The 22,908-nt window shown below is 31.4% G+C and overlaps 1 protein-coding gene across 2 annotated transcripts; it reads right to left on the bottom strand.

The window, feature by feature from the left end:
- Positions 1-2,069: 2,069 nt before the first annotated feature.
- Positions 2,070-18,022, bottom strand: LOC113513311 (galactosylgalactosylxylosylprotein 3-beta-glucuronosyltransferase I-like). Of its 2 annotated transcripts, XM_031911039.2 has the most exons (6): positions 17,615-18,022; positions 16,178-16,331; positions 15,226-15,285; positions 14,066-14,197; positions 10,668-10,889; positions 2,070-8,098 (listed from the first exon to the last, which is right to left on the bottom strand). In XM_031911039.2, exons 1-6 carry the CDS (start codon positions 17,800-17,802, stop codon positions 7,934-7,936), a joined length of 921 nt encoding a protein of 306 aa, XP_031766899.1. In that variant the 5' UTR covers positions 17,803-18,022; the 3' UTR covers positions 2,070-7,933. The 2 variants fall into 2 exon arrangements, with proteins under 2 accessions (XP_031766899.1, XP_031766900.1); XM_031911040.2 differs by lacking the exon at positions 15,226-15,285 and having other exon boundaries at positions 17,615-18,017.
- Positions 18,023-22,908: the final 4,886 nt, after the last annotated feature.

Genomic DNA, 22,908 nt, shown 5'->3' with positions numbered 1-22,908 from the left:
ATATATAAATATAGTCCAATATGGCCCGGCCCACCCCTTCCTTTTCCTTGAGTGTGGTAAAAATAATGATTATTAATATTTAATTATAGCTATTTATAGATAAAATGAATGGTAAGTATACTTTTAACGTATATACTCGTGTAGAGATACCTAACTTATCTAGTCAGGGGGGAAAGGGATTGTTAGTAATGGGGTAAATAGCCCCATTACTAGCAATATATCTTGTCAGGTCGACCTCCACGTGGTTCCCCCTGGAAACCGTCGTGAACAATTCTTGTTGAATTCGTCGCGATGGGCTAACTGGCCTGCTTCATCCTCACCTATCATCCTTCACTGGTGCCCCGCCGGTGTATACCGATAGCGCGGGTGGGGTTACCATTCCATTATCATCCATTAAAAAAAACCTATCTAGTCAGGGGGAAAGGGATTGTTAGCAATGTGTTCCAATAACCCCATTGCTAGCAATATACCCTATCGGATTGACCTCTTCGCTGTTCCCCCTGGAAACATCGTGGTTAATTCTTATTGAACTCTTCACGATAGACCAACTGACCTGCCTTCAGCCTCACCAATCATCTATCACTGGGGCCTCACCAGCCTTTACCGACAACGCAAGCGAGGATACCATTCCATTTGCATCCATTAAAAAACCTACCTAGTCAAATTAATTACTGTAATTGCGCGCATTCAATTAATTGAAATACTTTTATTTAACTCACTGAACTTATCTATCCAACGAATTTGACCTAAATTCATTTGAAAAGGGTGCAAATTATTTATTTGCCATTAAATTAATTAGTACGCTAATCACGTTGCTTTGGGTAATTCAGATAGGTATTTTTCGTATCATTCAAATTTATAATCAAATTCACAGAGTTATGTAATTTATTCAACATTATTAATAATTCTGTTTTACATAACTCTGGTACATATTTGTTAGTAACAATAGACGAAACTTTTTTAATAAAACAAAACAAATCGTTTTATGGGCCACATAATAATTTTGACCCACCCAATAATCTTCAAATACATTCGTGGGGGAGTGAACTCCCCATTAAACATATTTTTGAATAAATTTTTACGGATTTTACTTTTTTATTACACCACTGAGGTGGCAAACAAGCATACGGCCCACCTGATGGTAAGCGGTTACCGTAGCCTATAAATGCCTGCAATACCAGAGGTATTACGCGCGCGTTGCCGACCTGAAGAAACCTTTTACCCCTTTTTGAAGAACCCCATGCTGTAGTCTCTTGGGAAAACCTTGGCAGGAAGCCGACTATAAGGTAAATGTTCAAATTTATAAAAATATTTCTTCTATGTATTCTCAGGGTTACTCGAGGCGTCATAAAGAGTAAGTGTATCAAGGTTTAACAGATACGAGGCGTTAGAAATGTGGGCGGTTATTTAGTTAGTATACTTACTAACAGTAACTTTGCTGGGGGGAAAGGGATTGTTAGTGACGGAGTCTAACAGCCCCAAAACTACCAGTATACCTTAACAGTTCGAAACCATCGTGGTTAATTATTGATGATCCGTTACGATGGACGAACAGACCTCCTTTCATCCTCACCTCTCACTGGTGCCTCATCAGCCAACAGCCATAGCACTAGCACAGACGGAGCATCTTCACCCATTAAAAAAATAATAATATGGCCGTGTCCTGAATTTTCACTGTCATGTCTCACCTTCAAACTAAAATACAGCATAAAATAAGCACAGCTGCTTTGCGACAACACGAGAGGGAGCGAAGCATGCCTCTGTCTTTATCGTGTTTCAGCATATGACTTTTCTACTGTAATGATTTTTTTTTTAATATATATTACACTGATTTCATTCGTACTTTTAAATACGTACAATCTCACTGTGCATTTTTTTATACCACTTAAGTGGCAGACAAACATACGGCCCACCTAATGGTAAGCAGTTACCGCTACATAGGCTAATATGAACACCAGCAATAGCAGGGGAATTATGCGCGCGTTGCCGACCCTGAACAACCCCTTTTTTAGTTTAAATAAATTTTTAATAAATACAAACCCAAGTATGGGAAAATAACACGAGACATATATTTTCATATTTGTATATTCTTGTATTGTAAAATTATGCAAGTATTTACACAAATTATAGAAATAAAAACCTAAAAATCCATCACATAGTCTCCTAGCTAATTATCTCTAATATTGATTTCTAAACAGTATCTACTTATCCAATTACATATTTGTTCATATAAAATAAATTAATTTTTTACAATAATTCAGAACAATGTTGTAATATAAATATAAATAAGGTGCATGTACCAATTATGGATACACCAACATGGTTTTTTTTAATAAAATTCTTAAGTGTATCTACTAAACATGAGTATTTAATCATTATAATTTCAAGTAGATAGAACTGGAACAGATAGTCTAAGATCCAGCTGCTGATTTCTGCAGGTATAAAACTTTTTAATGACAATTGATACAAATGAAAGACGGGCTAAAATATAATACACCACACCCGACACTGCATTAATACATCCCAGTTGCCTACCTTGAATTAAGAGAATCTTTGAATTGTCAGGAGACAACTCTTCCTTGCAGTACTTTTTTACAGGCGACCCTATATATATTGATCTTAGGCTATGATAAACATCTCATGGTGGATCTGTGGTGATTTATATATTTCTACTACTTAATTTGTTCTAAAGTTATCCCTTCTAAAAGAATGTCAAATGCATAATAAATTTACAAAAACAAAAATTCTCAAAGTCAAATAAATTTATTCAAATTATTACGTAAGCCCTTTTTGTATAGATTTAGTTTAATATTTAAGTCAGTTATAAAAATTAATAAATAGTATAGTGTTTGAATAGCATAACGTCCTTTTATCCAAATAATAATACATAAATTGTGGTTTTTGTGTTATTTATATATTATTGCATTTGTATCATTTTTAGTTCTATAACAGCTGATAAGTGCGACATCCTGTTTTAAAATGCCCGAGTCTATTTCGATAATAGACCTATACTATAATTTTTATCCATTTCATAACCTCATAGCATGGCAACCAGGTTTGGTCATAAAATTTTACATTTAAGAAAAAAAAAAATATGTAAACCAATGGAAGAGTACAAGGGCTCTCATTTATAAAAACGAAATTAAAACTCCATCAAGCGCCAACAATCACAGCAACAACATCTTATACAAACAAAATATATTGAAAATAATTTACTATTGATATAATATGTATAATACAATTATTCACTTATGTCATACATTTATCATTAATTTAAACTTACAAGAAATTTACTAAAGGAAGAATTTGTACAAGTCATATTTTGATAAGTACAAAAATATTTTAATAACTAAAAGTAAAAATATTTAGACCGCTACAAATATTTCAGTATTTAGAATCTGCTAAAGGAATCGTTGACCTCAAATAATTACATTATTATATAACTGCAAGATATAAAATATATGGAATCTTTTATACCTTTGTCAGCACTGAGTACACCTTTGATCGATTATTTATATTCCAGGTCCCATACGAAGTAGATAGACGGAAACACACAATGTCTTTATCCTTTACAAATCTTTTATTTTATACACTCTCATTATTCATCTCATTCGTTCATGCCAATTCCTAAGACTGTTTCACCTTTCAAGAAAAATAATATAGAAAACCCAGTGTCAAAATGAAGTTTGAAGTATCTCAAACAGTCACACTTTAAAGATGGTTATTTTATGGTCACAGTCACCGTACAGTATGTCTTAAAATTTAAAATAACATGAGAATTATTTGAAATATAGAACAATTTAAATAAATAGTGTAATTCATTGGTGCAAAAATGTAATTTTTTACATATTGTGTTAAATGTATATGCACATGTTCTAAAGACAAATTTTAAAGTAAAATGTTTTTTTTTTAAGTTGTAATTAATATCTATATAATACGTAAATTATTGCTCAAATTTTACCTTTACAAGTACAAGAAATGAACATTTAAGGTAAATAAATTATATGAGGCAAAAAGAATATTAAAATTAGTGTGATTAATTGATACAAAAATGTTATTTTTTATGTGTTATATTGTGTTAAATGACATATGTTCTTAAGTCTAACGTTAAAAGTTTTTTTTTTTGGTTGTAACGAATTTCTTTATAATACATTAATTATTGCTCAAATTTTACCTTTACAAGTACAAGAAATGAACATTAAAGTAAATAAATTGTATAAGACATAAAAGCTAAATTAAAAAGCACAATTGTGAAATCTCATGTTTTCAACAGTTATCAATATTTGACTTTGTTTCAATTGTATTAAATGGTACTGTTCATGTCTATCTATAGACGACGGTTACCATTTTTAATCAGGGTCGCCAGCTTATTTGCTATTCTAAGTCGCTTAAAAATACTGTTAGATTCACACAAGATATATATACTATGATAATCATAATTGTTTACAGATAGACAAAGGAATATTTCTAATTATAATTGTAAATTATGCTTTTTATAGTAGGTGTAATATTCATAACCTAGTTAACGTAGCTTGAAAATTATTGTATCAGGGTTTAAGAAACCATTTTGTGCCAACAAAATAATAGCAATTTTAAGAAAATATGAGTTATATTGACATACGTTTTGGATTTGCTTTTTTTTTATACATACTGTACATTGACTGAGCCCAGACTCCAGATAATTAAAATTCAACATCTTTATTTCATTCATAGATAGCAATGAGAAGAGGTTATAATACTTTTTTAAACACTTCTGGTGTTGTTAATGTAATATGAGGTAATCTTTTATACAATTAAGTAATTACTTTCCTCTTTAAGACCCATAATAATAATAATACTCACAGTTAAACGTCTTTACTAAAACAGCAGAAATACTCATGCACACGCTTACATTCTATAGTGGCTTATATATATATATTAATGTTTTTAGTATTTGTGTGCGCTTTGTAACAAATAAATTGTTATCTATGTAGACGTTTAATTCTTGCATTCCTTGTTTAGTATTCTGCGGAAATATATTTGTCCTTGTCAGACCTTGGATGTTTAGTATGAAATGACAAATTCAACATTTTTGTTTAAATTAAACTGATCTATTGGCAAATTACCACGCGACTGTCTAATTTATTTGCTGTACTTTTATTATATACCCGTTTGTAGCTTTGACTGGTTTTATAGAAGTTTTAAATGACTCAAGATCATATTTATCAACATCATTTTTATACGATTTTTCTACTATGAACTTCATAAGATTCAGTCTGTCATTACAATTTTTTTTTATTTCTACCATATTTAAGGTGTAATGTTTTGTAAGCCTTAGAGCTGTGTAACTCACACACACAACACAAATGGAGTATTACTCGGATCTGTTATTTCTGAGTAGACCCCCGATCCACTTTGTGACATTGTTTAGATTTGAGGGTGATTCTATATTAAGAAAACGAGATTAAATACATTTAAAAATCGAAGGTTTTTAAACAAAATTAATTTAATCCTTTGTCTAGATATTTCATTCCTTAGGGTTAAGATCTTAAGATTGACAATGAACTGTATTAAAATAGATCAAAGAAAACATGGAAAGATGAATTGGGTAAATATTGAAAAGACTACTGAACTAGCGGAACTTGCGTGTTTGTTGATCTGTCAGTCAGTTTTCCTTTTGGACAGACGATTTGCATAAAAGATTGAAAGCAATGGGTGAACGATTGTCTGACTGTGAAATAACTACAAATGGAATATTGGTTTGGAATATTATTAAATATTGAGTATATCATTTTAGTAATACAATTACAATTAAAAAGTCACTTTACGTGAACAGTATTATGACCGATTTTAAATTAAATGAAATTATTGCCAATGCCAATGAAATAACTACTGCGTTAATATTACGCCTCTAAAGCATAATATCTACTAAACTCTATACATATATGAAAGGAATTATAATAGGATTCGTGTAACCTATTTTGTTACACGACTCCTAAATCGAAATTTTGTACCTATTTTAAGTCCTCGTTCCATTGAATATTATGTTACATAGATTGGCTTAGAAAATATTGTAAAGCAAGTTCATTGTTCATTTAAATTATTAATACCACTAGATGACGTTGTAAACTAATTAAAACAGAAGGAATTCAAATATGGCCATAGACTGACTATACTAATAGAAAAAAGTAATTTAAACTTTATCATTCAAATGTAACTTAAACTTAAAAAATTAAAATAATAAAGTCCATTTTAGATTGCGAAAGAAAACATATTAATTTAAAATAAGACCTCGATGCAATTGAGACCATATTCGCTCAATCGTTTCTGAAATTTTATCGACATCTAGAAATATAGATGGAAATTCTCACATAATTTTTACTAAATAATATTTATTATTATTAATATTACCTTTCAGGTGAAAAGAGGTCATTGGCACCCCGTTCTCTTTGCTACATTATAAAGAATAGAATAAAGATAACCTATAGCCACCACCTATAACATAAACTTAGATTACGTAGATACAGCAACGAACCTCAAAAACGGGTCGACTTTTTATCAGCTATTATCAAATTTGCTACCTCGTTTTTTTATCAGTGTTCTATATATATATACGCATATAATGTATCTTGACATATTATTTAATAAATAAACTGAATGTTTACGAATTAAAAAGATGCAAAAACTATAAGACAAAATAAATATAGAAGTTATAAAGGAATCACTAATAACTATTTATCACGCAAAGTTGTATGAAAAAGTTGACTCGTTTTTCTCGAAGCATATCTACGGAGACACTCTATCTATATAATCTAAGAACATAAACTATAAACATATGAATGTATAAAATTTAATAAAACATAATTTACTAATTATTTCACTACTTACGTGTATGATTGCTAATAATTGCATTCTAATAACACATTCAATAAATAAAACAATTTATAATTAGGTATTATGTTCCATGAGAGACTAGTATATATATAATCTGAAGATTGTTACATTTGTTCGCTGCTGACTTTAATTGTTCTATTCTAGTTTTTTTATAAACTCAACTTACAAAATTAATTTACAATTGTATCATATTTGATTAGTAATACTGAAGTTAATGGAACAAATTATTCTAGAACTTACATTTGTGATACAGGAATGGAAAAATAGTATAAGTAATAAAAATCCTACATTCAGCTATAGTACGTATTCATGAAACAGTACAAGTTCTGACAAAAGACAATGGCCGAAATATTTAAATTAAAAATTTTAATAATACAATACAGTAGTAAATTTAAGGCAGTTCAGAAATATTCAAACAGAATTCTGCTATGTATTTTAAATTTTAAAACAAAGGAAAAATACTAAGATTACTGCAGTTGTCACTTCCATGAATTTTTCAAATCTATAACATTAATATTACAAAACAATATCTTTACTAAGTTTCTTAATAGTTAACGATACATTTTTCTATGGCTGCATTGTGAAATCAAATTTCATCTTATCATGACACTCTAATTTTATTATTAAGTTTATATAGAATTATAAATAATAAAACTATTATGAGCAAATTCATGTGACCTTTGAATATTTTATTTCCACAATACGTTTCATGATACTTTGCTATTAATCGCCATATTAAATTATATTTCTAAACCTTTTTTCACTGGACTACTTACAACCTAACATATATATTTAAGTCGCATTAATACCTTTCTTAAATAGATATTTAACTATTACAAAAGTGTGTCAAACACTAGTATCGTAACCCTGTCTTGCTTGTATAATATATTCGATTATTATTCACTTATATCGATCGATAAGTAAGTTAGTCGAATAGTGTCGACTATCTCAAGTATTTTGAGATGCGATTTTAGGTTACGTACGTTGAGGTAACATTGCCCTATGATGTCTGGGCGATGCCTCCTATTATTATAGACCAAATAACTCGACCAAATTAAATTCACACTTCAATATGACTGTCGGGAGGTATTGGATGTTTCAGCTTACTCGGGCTGATGATGGAAGGTTTTTGTGTACGCGTGTGCCATACCAAGACTTTCGTGCAGTTTTCGGCGAGCGGCTCCAAGTCTTCAGTTTTTGTGAAGTATTTGAGAATCTCACTTTCCTGGAAATTGATAAAATATTCAAATTCTAGTTTCAAACTGCAACTTCGTATGCGTGGATTTTAAAAGTGGCCAACCAGTTATAGGTATCGGGATAAAACATACATTACATTTTCAGTTAGACCTTCAGCAACACACTTGTGAAAACCGAATATAATTTGGTACAGTAGTTTTTGTGTGATGCCGAAATAAACATACAGACAAATAAATACACATTCTAAAAAATATTATTTGTCACCTACTATCTTATTAAGACCCCTTATATTATTTTTTCTTAAATATCTATCATTTGGTCTTGGCACAGAAGGAACACGCCTACCTTTCCCGTGGGAATCGTAAGAGTTGATTAAGGGAACTTAACTGTCGAGGGACGGGCAGTAGCGTCTCTCTTATTCTTAAAACATCACCAAAATCCTAACTGCGGTTGACAAGCATAACGACTACTGGCAGCCTTCCCCCCCCCCCCCCCCACGCGCCTCTTATATTGGAGACCTGTGTTTAGCATTGGACACTCAACGATTGATATGATGACGATGATCCCATGTACAGTCATCATCTAATCACAATTTTATTATATTAGTAAGATAATATCACGAACATTTAGAGATTAATTACCAGATAACAATTACCATAATTTTACCAGAAGGAGACTTTGTACAAAAGTCGTTTGCTTGGGCACCTCTGTCCAATTAGTTTTTTTACCGTGAAGCAGTTGTGTTTGGATGGCTGTGTTTCGGTTTGAAGGAAATACACAGAGGAATAAGACCCGCGTCCTCAGGAATGGCAACAAACAGTATACTCTGTTATGTCCATGGTACTGCTCACGTCTATAGGCGACTGTTAGCACTTTCCACCAGCTTGTTTGCCATTCAAGTTGTATAAAAAAAAAATAATAATAAATAAACATTGGGTGAATCTTTCATTACATATTAATTATGACTCTATATATACATATAACGCCGCCAGGATGCGATAAGTAGCACCCGTTACAAGTAGCATATGTAAGTGAAAGCAAGATAACGTTATCAGAAGACCCTCATACCTATACAATCAGTATGCGTACTATTCAGTTACGTTCGGTTCAATTTGTAGATAATAGCTGATCCATGCTGCGGTTAGTAATTTGAAAATAGTTAACACTGCTCAATGCCCTTGGGTTATATTTCCATGTAGGTCAGTAATTAAGTCTAGTTTTTTGATCCAAATAGGGTTATATAATATTTGTTCAATTTTCTACAAGATTTTATACAGTCCTCTGCGTGGGTGCCATTGACATATGACTGCCGTCAAACAGCTGTACTTTCATGTCGATGGTAATGAAATTACAGAGTACATAAATAGTCCAGCAATGAAGCTGGCACAGGATACAGACGCTCTAGTTTTTGTCATTTTTTTAACCTATTCTTTAAAAAAAAAAAGATTGGTCTCTGGTTTTACACACATTTCAGTAGAGAAATGTTTATTATTTCAATTTGTATATAATATAAATATATAAATATAATAAAAATAAACTTTCCCTACGATCTCTACAGTAGTTTCTAAGAATAGTCTATACAAATTTAGAAGAAATGTAAACTTTAAAACTTACGCATTGCACGGTTTTAAGAGGCGTTAATTTACACCATAATTTAAATATCATTTAATCGTTTACGTTACTATTATTTGCACCGGAATTAGCAGAGTTTGATCACTGTTAGTAAAACCTGGTTAAAACATCGAGATAAGCTCATGTTAACTATTACCCCATTATTATTTTACCTTTGAAAATCATAAACAGGAAATATGGTGGGGAATGTTTCAAACTACGTATTGATAAGGTTATCAAAATTATTATAAATTAAAGTAGGTATTTTAAAAGAGAGAAGCAGTGGGAATTGCTAGTCGTAATCAACTTGATTTCCATACCGTCCTAGACCTAGACAAAGTACAAGTGAATTTATCAATATGGTCAGCAATCTCGTGAGAAAGGATCAGATAACGCACGTCGACACCTCATTCTGTCTCATAGATTCATTAGCGATAACGATTCTATCAATAGTTTCTGATTAGAGGCTATAATCTTCCTAACTGAATTCGTCACGTTGAACTAAAATGACCTGATACGAGATCAGGTCAACTATCATCTATCAGAGGTACCCATCTAGAGTAAATCATTAGTATAGGCATTATTGTATTTATTATTATTATATCTGCCATTTACTGTCCATTGCTGCTGGGCATAGGTTTCTCCCATAAGGGAAGTGTTACCAATAGTTGTCACGCTTGACAAGTGGGTTGGCAACCACAGTCACGTTTTGGTGATATTTTAAAAGGGATGTTGCTGCCCATCCCTCGAAAGGATTCTATTCCGGAGTCACACGAAAATGTAGGACCCAGTATAGACATTATTATCCCATTTTTATTTATCTTTATAAACTAGCCGCTTAAGTTGAAATTTTCAAAAATCGTCTTTTAGCAGATACTTATAAAATAAACCTATGTCCGAATTTTTAGCTTTCTATATTCAATAGTTTTGGCAGTGTGTCAATAATTAATAAGAATGAATGATTTTATAAGTACAGATTAATTCACCTGAAATCCAGACTGCACTTTTCTGGAAAACATAGCATTTGGATGTTCCAGGAAGAGAGTGGCATTTATGGCGAAACCGGCCATGTCTATTGGGAATGGTCTGAATGGCTTCCAAACGGCGTTATATCCGGACACCTTACCATCCTTAACTAGAGGCATCTCGACTCGCATACCACCCACTATACCAACTGGCCATACACCCACTTTGTTGATTTTTCTCATCTGTAAAAGCCAAGTATTATAAATCAATAATAATGAACAAATAAATCGATTAAACATCTCATTTATGTAAATAGTTTAACGCAGTGTTTTCCAAAGTGTGGGTCGTGAGCCCCTGGTGGTCTCCAAGGCTCTACAAAAGGGCTGTGTCGCGAAACTCACGAAGTCGTAAAAATACCACAGTTTCGCAACGTTATCCTTGTTACGACCTCCACGCGGTTTCCCCTGGAAACTGTCGTGACTAATTTATCGTTGAATTCGTTTCGATGGACTAACTGACCTGCTATTTTATCCTCACATATTATCACTGGTGCCCCAGCGGGCAGGGTTACCTTTTAAAGTAATCCTTGTCTCTCTTGGTATTTATTTAATGTTATTTAACCAATCCCTATGAAAATAAATAAATATGTACGGATTTGATATTTGAAATATAATAAAATACGCCAGCGTATACCGTTAGCGCAGCCGGGGTTACCATTCCATTAATCATGCATTAAAAAAATATATAATAAATTTTTTGAAAAAACACTAATTTAATGTATATTATTTAAATATATTAAGATTTTATACAAAACTCATGTGCGTCTTTATTCCGATTGCGTTTCTGTCACCATATTAAATTGTTTTTATGGTTGTCAAATTAAAAGTATATTATTATTATTATTATAACACCGTTAACTGTCTACTACTGAACTAGGCAATAGGGAATAGACTAGGAAATAGGCCTTCCCGGAATTGGGAATTTTGCTAGTAGTTGACAAGCTTGGCATGCGGATTGGCTACCACAGTTCGTTTTGGTGATGTTTTAAGAGGGACGCTGCTGCCCATCACACGACCATTAAGTTCTCTTAGTCACCTCTTACGACACTCACGGGAAAGGAAGAAGTGGTCCATTATATGTCAGGACCACACCACATAGAATGGACAAAATACGGTATAGTATATATACTAAATAAAATTTTAATCAGAGGGAGACTTTGTACAAAAGTCGTTTGTTTGAGCACCTCTGTTCCATTCGTGTTTCAGCCTTGAAGCAGTTGTGTTTGCATGGATGTATTTCGGTTTGAAGAGTGGGATATGACAGTGAATTTAGAGTACAGAGGAATAACACCTGAGTCTTAAGGAATGGTAACACATAGGGGTTTTTTTTTATTGGGTGATAATGGAATGGTAACCCCACCCGCGTTAACGGTATACACCGGCGTGGCACCAGTGAAGGATGATAGGTGAGGATGAAGCAGTTCAGTTAGCCCATCGTGACGAATTCAATAATTGTTCACAATGGTTTCCAGGAGGAGCCACGTGGAGGTCGACCTAATAGTGCAAATTGCTAACAATGGGGCTGTCAAACTCCATTGCTAACAATCCCTTTCCCCCCAATACATAGGGGGTATAATGGGCGAAACAGTATATTCTGTTATGTCCATGGTACTGCTCATGTCTATAAGCAACGGTTACCAATTTCCATCAGGTGGGCCGTCAACGTGTTTGCCATTCTAAGTTGTATAAAAAAAAACTTCTAAAACATATACGTACAAAATGGGGGACAAAAAGTTAGTCACTATATAGAAATCTTAGTTTGCTACTACAATTTATTATACATCTGAGAGGACATAGTCATTTATTTATTATTTCTATTGGAATCTCTAAATAACAAACTTAACGTAAACATATAGAAATGTTATTCAACAATGGATGCGTAACATATGACTATCATTGTTTCTAAATTACAGTAAATGCTGCTTACCTTAATGATCTGCAAATTAACAAGCAATAAGTTTTAAGCAAAATTATGGAATTAACATTTTTTTTTCGGAATGTAAATAAATAAATAAATTATTTAAAATTATTTAAAATTTTAAATTGTAAATAAATAAATAAATTATTTATTTACAATTTAAAACTATAAATACAGTCAATTTTAATGGTAAATGATACAAAAGGCGGCTTTATCCCTAAACAATCTCTTTCAAACAATAACCTTTGGGTAGAGAAGTTGATTGTTGTATCTATTAAATATTTAATTTACATTTTTCATAAATTATCCATAAAAACGGTAAACGTCCGATGGACTTATTTAAGCTTTTAAAGAATTATGTCTTTCTTTGCGCTAAATTTTTCATTTGCAAGAAACTGACAAAACATTAAAATAGTTTTAATTTTTTTTTATAAAACAATTATTTATTAAAAACAAGACAATACATAGAAATACAAATGTTTTTTCGCTTTATCTGGGTTATCAACTGGTCTGTCAACAAGTCAATAGAAACTTAGGGTAGATCATTATTATTTATATTCGGCGACAGAACTCTCCATCGAACGTCGTCCTAACTTCGAGAATATTTGATCATTTGATTGACTTGTTTTCACGAGAATTGGATCACTGTATATACCTATACAGTTCGTATATAAACGACATGTCATCTATGGAAACCGATATATTATAATGTACCGTGAACGTATGATGACTTTTATCAAATCAAAACTGTAAACTATTAAGCAGTTTTATTTCAATTTATTAGGTATTTATGTTTTAATAGCAATCCAGCCAGGCAAAATATTGTGATATACTGCGCCGACTCCAAATAAATGGAAAAAGGCAAGGCAATGATGATGTCTTAAACAGCTAATAAGAGAACAAAAACTACGAGTCCCATTGCTAGCAATATGCCCTATCAGGGCGACCTCCACGTGGTTCCCCATGGAAACCATCATGCTGATTTCCAAGTATATTCATCACGATGGGCTAAGTGACCTGCTTTTTCATTCTCACCTATTATTCCTCACTGGTGCCTCGCCTGCGTATACCGTTAGCGAAGGCGGGGTTATCATGCCATCATCATCATGCGGTAGTTCGCATTACTAACAATCCCTTTCCCCCTTTGCCGCCTGGTCAGTGCGGTGATAGAAAGTTAACATTCTATAATAAATCCGTACCCAATAGTGGAGTGTTAATGGATTGTGAATAGGGTATAAGAACCCATTGCCAGCCCAAACCCAGTTTCCAATAGAAACTATCGTGGTTTATTATTGTTGAATTTTTTACGATGGATCAACTGACCTGCTTTCATCCTTATTCTTATCATATCTTAGTGATATCCTAACAGCGTACCGATAGCGCAGGCGAAGTAACCATTCCATTTTTACTCATTAAAAAAATACTATCATCCAATAATTACCTCATCAAAAACCTTCAATGAATAAGTGTTATCATCATCCATGAAGTAGACAACACCCCTTTTATCTTCAGACTGTTTTAAATGTTTCCTGAGCCAATCTAGTGCCAAATTCCGTTGTTCCACGCCGCTTGCCTGCAAATACAGCATACGTTTGACATACATTTCATAATTTATTGATTTCCACAAAAAAAAAAATCAACAAAATTTTTTCGTAAATAAAAATACTTTCAGAATTATCAAAGACATCACGTAATTAAGACTGCAACATTAGTTATTTATTTTGATTAAAACAACTGTAAAAATCACATCTAATTTGCTATAGTAATTTTTGCACAATGCCGGAACAAACATATTGATAGAACAGACAAATGTGACATGAAAATATGAGGTAACTTTAAAATGATTAAAATTTATTTTAATGTTAACCAATTTCATGATGTAAAGAAGTATTGGATAAAAACACCGATTTAGCTTCCCCCCCTCCTCCACCTGTTACCAAAAAGATAATTACAAACTAATTCGTTAGAATTTATATATTATATCTAATCTATTTATAAAATAACAATAAAATACCAGATAAAGCAAAATTAAAGTATTTTCGGATTAGTATTTGAAATGTAACTTTTACAGACATATAATACCTATACTATATACTATTATATAACATATTACTCTCGAAGTTATTAGGTTATTAATCATTAAAGTTATTAGTTTGCTTTCTTTGGTAGATGAGAGTTCCAAAGCTGCAATTGTTAATTCAAGTTGATATTTACAGGTTAATACAAACTATCTAAACATATATAATATATAGAAAAAAATACAAATCATTAGATAATCATTAATTTTTTTTTATTTAAAATAAATGCATTCATATTAAAGTAAAAACTTCTGTAATCTATGCCCCCATAAATATACTATTATTAAAACATATGTAATTCTATTTTATTAAATAAAATAGCATAAATAGAAAAATATATTGATGCATGAAAACCATTTTTACAAAAAAACGAATTACTATTATTAGTGACCATTATTTGTCTTGTAAAAAATTCAACAATTATATAATTAATACCTAGTATAATAATGTTAGTTTCAATATTTAATAATTTATTAAACTTAAGCATTTTTCACTCTCATTTAATACTGATTTATTTACATACACAATACCAACTAGTGTTGAATGTGTCCGTCTTAAAGAGACAAATATTGATATCCATTACCTGAAATATTTTATTCAATAATTATTAACATCAAGGTGTGCCAATAGGTTTGATAAGATTTGATAGGCTTGTATGAAAAAATCTATAAATATTGCAAAAATACAAATGTCCATTTGAATCTGAGTATTGTATTGTTCTTATTTACCACTAGAAATAAGTAAGTATTGTATATGTGGTTATGTCCATAGTTTAAACCTATGTAGAGGTGAAGAAATTCATTTTTATTAATGGAACTTAACTCATATACTTAATTTAATGTAGAGATTACATCACATAATGCAGAGATTCCCAAAGTTTGCTTAATCATTATTCCTGAATATTAAAAAAACGATTATAATATATAGTTTTATTGGTTTATGGTTTCACCTGAATTTTAATATTTAATTGTACAATAAATATATAATATGAAGAGTACTAGAAAGAGCCTTCGGCACTTGTTTTTTTTGCATATATAATTAAGATCTAAGGGTTAAATATTCACTTATCAGGAATCAAAATTTGTATATATACTAATTTTATAGGGTTACAAAAAATTAATACTATTGATTAATGTATAATGTAACCTTATGTAACCCCGATGCAAAGGTAGATAAATACATACTTTAATGTTTAAATATTATTTAAAACATTTAAGAACATCAGATACAGCCATAATAACAAAAGATTTGTATTACAGGCTTGATCCAGCTTATATTCCTCTCCAGTCAAAATTGAATATTTACTACCCTTTATAATAAATAATCATGTTAACATGCAGAAATTTTGCCTCTGTGGGCAATTTCCAAGCCAGCACCCCTAAATCAAGTTTTTGCTTCTGTTTCTTTGGTGTTCATGAACATGTTGATAAAATTTCATTAAATTTGTAATTATTGAAATTAAAATCAAGACTCACTGTGGAATGTTTTGAACTATTTGTTTTCACATTGAGATGTGTATATTTGAGTGTGGATTCCTTGAGAAAGTTCTCAACTAATTTTGTCTTCTTTTCTGAATCCTCAATAACAATCCAATGAAAATTCTTCACAAGCATCAAAGTCTGTGATAACCTGCCAATAAAAAATATTTTATTTACTTATTTAACACTTTATTGCACCAACATTACAGGATTTGTTGAACAATTTTCAATAAGTATAGTGTAGTACAAAAGATGGTCTTATTGCTAAGCAATCTCTTCCAGACAACCTTTGGTTTTTAGTTTTTTTTATCAAGCACTATTAAGTTTCTATTAAACCTTGTTCTCGCAAACCATAAATGTAAAATACTGAAGATCATATTTTACCTACAACCTACCTTAAGCCTCAGTTTGTTTCCTATGTGAGTCCAACCCTCACTGCAGGATATATACTCATGAGAGATTAAAGTTTAATGAAAGAATAGTTTTAGATTAGAAAAAAAATTGTAATCATATTTTTGGACCACATACACAATATTTTACAGTTAAGTTAACCCAAATTTTAACTCTTCTTTAGATAATGGTAGAAATATCCATCATAACCTTGAATGTCCAAAAATTATATAAAAGACCAAGTTCACTTTAAGTTGATTTTGTCTGGATACTTTTTTAATGTTCATTGTAGAAAAAAAAACATAGCTATCAAATTTATTTTTTTAAACATTTTTCCTTTAATTTTGAACATGAATATAACACCATATCACCTTGATTTATTTTACCAATAAAAAAATCATGCAAAGAAAGGTTAATAATTTTAAACTCAAATTGGTCTTAGATAAACTACAATAAAAAGTAACCTAAATCCTTATCCATTCAAATATTACTTATACATCCAATTTTATAAAAGTTAGTTAAATTTTATATTATTAAAGATATAATCTTACTTCATTATTTATTATATAAATAACACACATTTTACTTTTTATTTAATTAAATATTGATTAAATATAAATTATGTATATAATCTTAGATTTGAATTAAATTTGAACACAAATCCCAGTTTAAAATATCTAGTATATATATTAAATAATTATAACTATCAAAATGTTTAAATAATTTTGAAAATATTGCCAAATGTATTTTATTATAAAATAATGTACATATTTTTGAAAATGGTAGGTAAGCAATCAATTCAATATAGCTAAAATAGCCAATTTGAATAAAATTTGATGGTCAGTAGATACCCTTATAAATTGTCTACATTCTAGTATATTTTCATATTAATTATTTCAAGGGAGCTGCTGATAATATCTACTTTAATATAACTCATATGTACAAGATGCCAAAGATATTGCCAAGAGTAGAATGCCAAATTTACGAAGTCATAAAAATATTTGATGTACCCAAGGGCAAGAACATCACGATTATAGAACTTACCTAGTGAGATCAGCTTTCTGGGCTAGCCTTGCATACGTTGGTGTAATACCATATATTGTTGGAAGATATGTGGTAACTTCAGGAGTTATTTGACATTGGAATGCAGGTTTACTGTTGAAGAAAAACAGCACGACGAAAAGCAACATCCCAATTGCTATATATTGCTTTTTGATGTTAACAAAAGACATTTTATTGTCACAAAACACTTAAACAGCGATTGATTTTCGTCTCGGACAACGAGCGTCTCGATTCAATTTATGCGGCAAATTGATAACATTATGATTTTTTTTTTATACAAATTACAATAAAAATGTACACGACAATGCTATGAATACAGAATACTGATGGAATGGAATGCGAATAGAATAATATGAAAATTGGAATGAAATTGTAAATTGAACAGGTTGACGCACCGGACGGAGTCACATCGACAGTCGATTTGACAATGACATTGACAAATTTGACTTTGACAATTTGACATCACAAACATACTAGTGCCAAGCCTGCTATGAATTGACAATTTTATTACTTTTTTATTCCTTGTTCTTAGCTAGTGTCGTTGTTTCCTAATTGTTTTTTGTCTATGATTATGACTGTCGACAGTTGATTAACAGTAAAAAAGTGGCGTGAACTATAAAAATAATAAAAAAACGGAGCGGTAATTCAATGCCATCTAGTGTATAATCAATGTATTAAATGTTACAATTTTTCTCCGTATCAGTTATATTCTATGCAGAATCCTGCAGATGTCTCCCAAAGTAAGTACCTTATACCCCATAACAGAAGCTTTGTCATAAAATAATATAAGGACTCAACATTTCTATTCAAATAGTCATGAATACTATAGTACTGCTATTACTTGGTAAGTTGGAGAAATGTATATTGTGGGGTTCGGTAGAAAAATTAAATCGTTATCAAGTTCTTGAAATAGATTTTTTTAAATAAATAGAACAATGTTTCATAATAACTATATTAGAGTTTATTATTATCTGTGAAGAGAACCATTGAAAATATAATACTGCCATTTGGAATAATACTAGAAAGATAATCTACATCAAATTAATACTTTTTTTTTAATTTCGAGCAAATAGATCTACAAATAATTTAGAACCTTTCATATCAAATTACTTAGCTTGGTATTTACACACCTTATGTTATTATGTAGGAGGTTAAAATTTTTACAAAATTTCTTAATAAATTAAAAGAATATTAGGCGACCCTTTTATTTTGCAAAGACATTCTAAAAAGGCTTAAGTGTTTTTCCTGTAAAACATGTTTTTGAGAAAACATTGAATATGGAAACTATTTTGATTGCTTGCACCACATTCTATGCACTGGTATCTAATAAACCCATGGGATGATTCTCATATTTAGGATATAATAGACAATAGAAAATTCCATAAAATGACCGCCGACCTTCATTAACGGAGAGTCAAAACAAGACATCCCTTCTGACCCGAGGTTTCAATAGAACGGCGAAATATAACAAATCGAAGAGCAAATTGTTTTGAAACTCGAGAACTCGAAACAATACTAATTATGACTAGTTTAATTATCTGTACGCAACAGACGTGTTAGATATATATTACTCTCAATAATACTCGGTGTGCTTATTAGAGTGAAGCAATACTTAACGCTAGATCAACGACTAATGCTCTATAAATCGCATATCCGACCCCACATGGAGTATTGCTATCACTTATGGGCGAAAGCACCTAAATACCAACTTGAACCTTTGACTCAGTGCAACGACGAGCTATGAGAATTGTCAATGATCCTAGGTTCACAAACAGTATCGAACCCTTAAGTCTTAGTAGGTATTTTGCCTTACTCTGCGTTTTTTTTTATACAACTTAGAATGGCAAAGCTGACGGCCTACCTGATGAAAAGTGGTAACCGTCGCCTATAGACATGAGTACCATGGACATAACAGAGTATACTGTTTCGCCCATGATAACCCCCATGCGTTGCCATTCCCTGAAGACTCAGGTGTTATTCCTCTGTACCCAGTAAATTCACGCCATATCCCACCCTTCAAACCGAAACACAACCATGCAAACAAAACTGTTTCACGGTTGAAACACGAATGGGACAGAGGTACCCAAGCAATCGACTTATGTACAAAGTCTCCCTCTGGTGTTCTACCGGTGTTGACTAGGCAAGAATTCTATATAGCATTAAGTCCGTCAAATATTTTTTTTGTAATGTGGTCAATGGAAAATAAATAAATAAAATAAAAGAGATAATTATTACAACTTAATACTTATCATCTCATTAGTGCCTCAATAATATAAATATATTAGTACAAGATGATGTATCATCGGATCATTCCACAATAACGATACCTTTATCCACTAAAAAACATAAGTAGAAAGTTTTTTCTTATTTTTCTCGATGTAACACGCATCCGCGGGCATCAAACTATAATTGCTCATGTTTACCGTACCGTCCACGTTTATAGCATAAGAATAAAAAATATTGACATCGATTCGTAAGGCGGCATTTCCTAAACCCATTAGTAAAATTGAAACATGATAATTCGTTAAAAAAATTATGTTCTGTCCACTGAGTAGTTCTGACTCATTGCTATTGTCAATTTAATTCATACTAATCCTTATAATAACGATTGGGCTTAACATTAAATGAAAATGTGTATAAATCATATATATATATGTGTGTGTGTGTAAATCAGACCTACAAAAGTTATTTTCTTTATAATAATTTCGTCATCCACTCTCATTATGTAATCATATAAGCTTTTAACTGCCCACTGCTGAATATAAGCCGGGTTTGCCAGTAGTTGCCACGATTGGCAGGACGGATTGGCAACTACAGTTAGGCTTTGGAAATGTTTTAAGAGGGACGCTGCTGACCATCCCTCGTTTTCTCTTAGTCGCGTCTTATAACATCCACGGGAATGGAAAGGTTGGCTTATTCTATACTGAGACCACAGTAAGAATCTACTTTACTCTTCATTTATTACAATTTTCTTAAAATTTACCGCGATTTAAAAACGATCGAAAACTCCTCACTACCCTCGATGTATGCAATTTCATAGCAATTAATGCGTACAAAATGTTCGTAAAACATTATTAGTGTAATAAATATCACAGATCTCAACTACACTTTGGAAAACACTGGTCTATCGGATTGACCTTCTAAGAGTTTCTCTATTTACCTGCCAGCGTCTACAAGTAATTAATTTAAAATTTAATTTATTCATAACCATTTTTCCTGTCCCCATTTCATTTTCATTACGAAAACGAACGGAGTAAGTGATGTTTGGGAGGGAAGGTTTGTAGATACCCTCGCCAATACCTTTTGACCAATAAGGGTTTTGGGTTCGACATAGATTAGATAAAAATATATCTCTAAAACATTTATCGTCTTAACAACCCATATTTTATATTTTATCGTAGTACGGTACGACGATATTTTATCGTCGAGATATAATGTAGAATAAATGTATGAAGAATCTTTTATTTTTAGTTTAGAGTTCTTAAATTTTTATTTTTTTTAAATTGTCGTCGACAACTTGATGCCGAGCACGTACAAAAAAAAAATAAAGAGAGCGCGCTGACAGGTCCGTCGGACAACGCTTGACAGGGGTTCCAAGATCGAATCCCAGCTCAAAGCTCTTATAAAAAGAAACTAAGTGATGACACATTGCATTTCTACTGCATTTCTAAGACCAAGGAATTACAAAGAAGGAATGATAAAATAAAAACTGTAAATCATTTGGTTGCCTCTTTTCTTCTTATGCAAATACAATTAGTAAAAAGAGGACGAAAGAGACACCATTAGTTGTTATTTTTTTCCAATTCAATGCAGGCTAGTGTATAGAAAATGTGTATGTAAAATTTTTGTTCATTAATATTACTAAATTATATATTCGATACAGTTTAGAGAGTATGCAAGCAGAATGTATCTGAATTTGGTAGGGTTATACGGCCGTATAACATTTTATATACACTAACCTGCTATGAATTGAGAAAAATAGCAACCGATGGTGTATCTATCGTCCTCTTTTTATTAAATATATTTGCATAAGAAGAAAGGAGGCAATCATATGATTTAGAGTTTTTATTTTATCATTCCTTCTATGTAATTCCTTGTTCTTATGTATTTTCTATATTTTCTAAAGTTCACTATTTTTCCATTCTGTGTTGCAAGCATGAATTACAATGTTTTGGTAATCGTATTCTCACTCACAATGACGAATCGCGTAAGTCTATGTTCGGTCTATTATATAAAACTAACTACACTGGCTTGGCTGGAAGAGATCTCTTTTAGAGATAAGCTCTCCCTTGCTAACAAGTTGTTAAACTAACCGCTGTATCTATTGTTCAAGTGCAATAAAGAATATATATAAATGCTACATAATAATAATAGAGTTGGGTTATTTTTCGCAAAGCGATTGTACAGACATGGATCGTTATGTTTTCTAATTAACTTAATAGTTCTATTATAGAATTTAATTATTAAATTCTAATCTAGTTAGAGAACATAACTGAAGTAGATTTTTCTTCATAAAAGGCTCAAAAGTTCCACGCTTGGTGAATAGGCTGGCAACCGCAGTTAGGCTTTTGGTGATGTTTTAAGGATGCCGCTGTCCATCCTTCAAACATTAAGTTCCCTTAGTCGGTTTTTACAACACCCACTGGAAAGGAAGGAGTGGCCTATTCTATACCGGGACCACGTGGCACAATTTTATTATATTAGTAAGATTATATGGAACGGTTAGTATTTTATATCACTTGCATGTTTTTGCTAATATGTACGCGTGGATTTCAGCTAAGAATGGATTTCAACCAATGAAATAGACTATTTCTGCATAGCGTATCATAATAAAACATTCATCAGTTTTTAGTTAGACCTTTAGGGACATAATTCTTAAAACCACGTTCATTTTAGAGTAGTAGTTTTTGTTTGATGCCGGAGCAAACGTACAGGTATACATACAGACAGACAATTTTTTCTTACATTATTGTTTAGGAAGCCAAAATAATAATTGTAAAAATTGCTCTTTTTAAGACTTCTTAAATTTTCTCAAATATCTCCTATATACAAACATTGTCCAGTTATAAATTTATTATATTAATAAGGTTCTATGTTGCAAATTAAAAAACAAAACAAACTCAATTTACTTCTGGATGCTTACCCTATAATTTAATATAGTAAAAATATACATGCATCATAATTCCAATCCATGGTATTAGGTTCACCCTTTCATGGTCAAAAGGTCAAACGCGATACTCAAATTAACGTGCCCTTAGTATTGACCTGCAAATATT

Source organism: Galleria mellonella, unplaced genomic scaffold, assembly GCF_026898425.1.
Source record: "Galleria mellonella isolate WM207_F2 unplaced genomic scaffold, CSIRO_AGI_GalMel_v1 utg23, whole genome shotgun sequence".
NCBI lineage: Eukaryota > Metazoa > Arthropoda > Insecta > Lepidoptera > Pyralidae > Galleria > Galleria mellonella.
This window is presented reverse-complemented; position numbering and strand designations above follow the sequence as displayed.

Bases quoted from the DNA above. Each gene is read 5' to 3' on its own strand.
- LOC113513311 (XM_031911039.2), bottom strand. From the start codon at position 17,802: ATGTCTTTTGTTAACATCAAAAAGCAATATATAGCAATTGGGATGTTG. The intron at 10,890-14,065 runs GTAATTATTGGA...TGGCTTTTACAG, and splicing joins CATTGAAGGTTTTTGATGAG to ATGAGAAAAATCAACAAAGT. The intron at 8,099-10,667 runs GTGAATTAATCT...ATCAATTTCCAG, and splicing joins AAGTGCAGTCTGGATTTCAG to GAAAGTGAGATTCTCAAATA.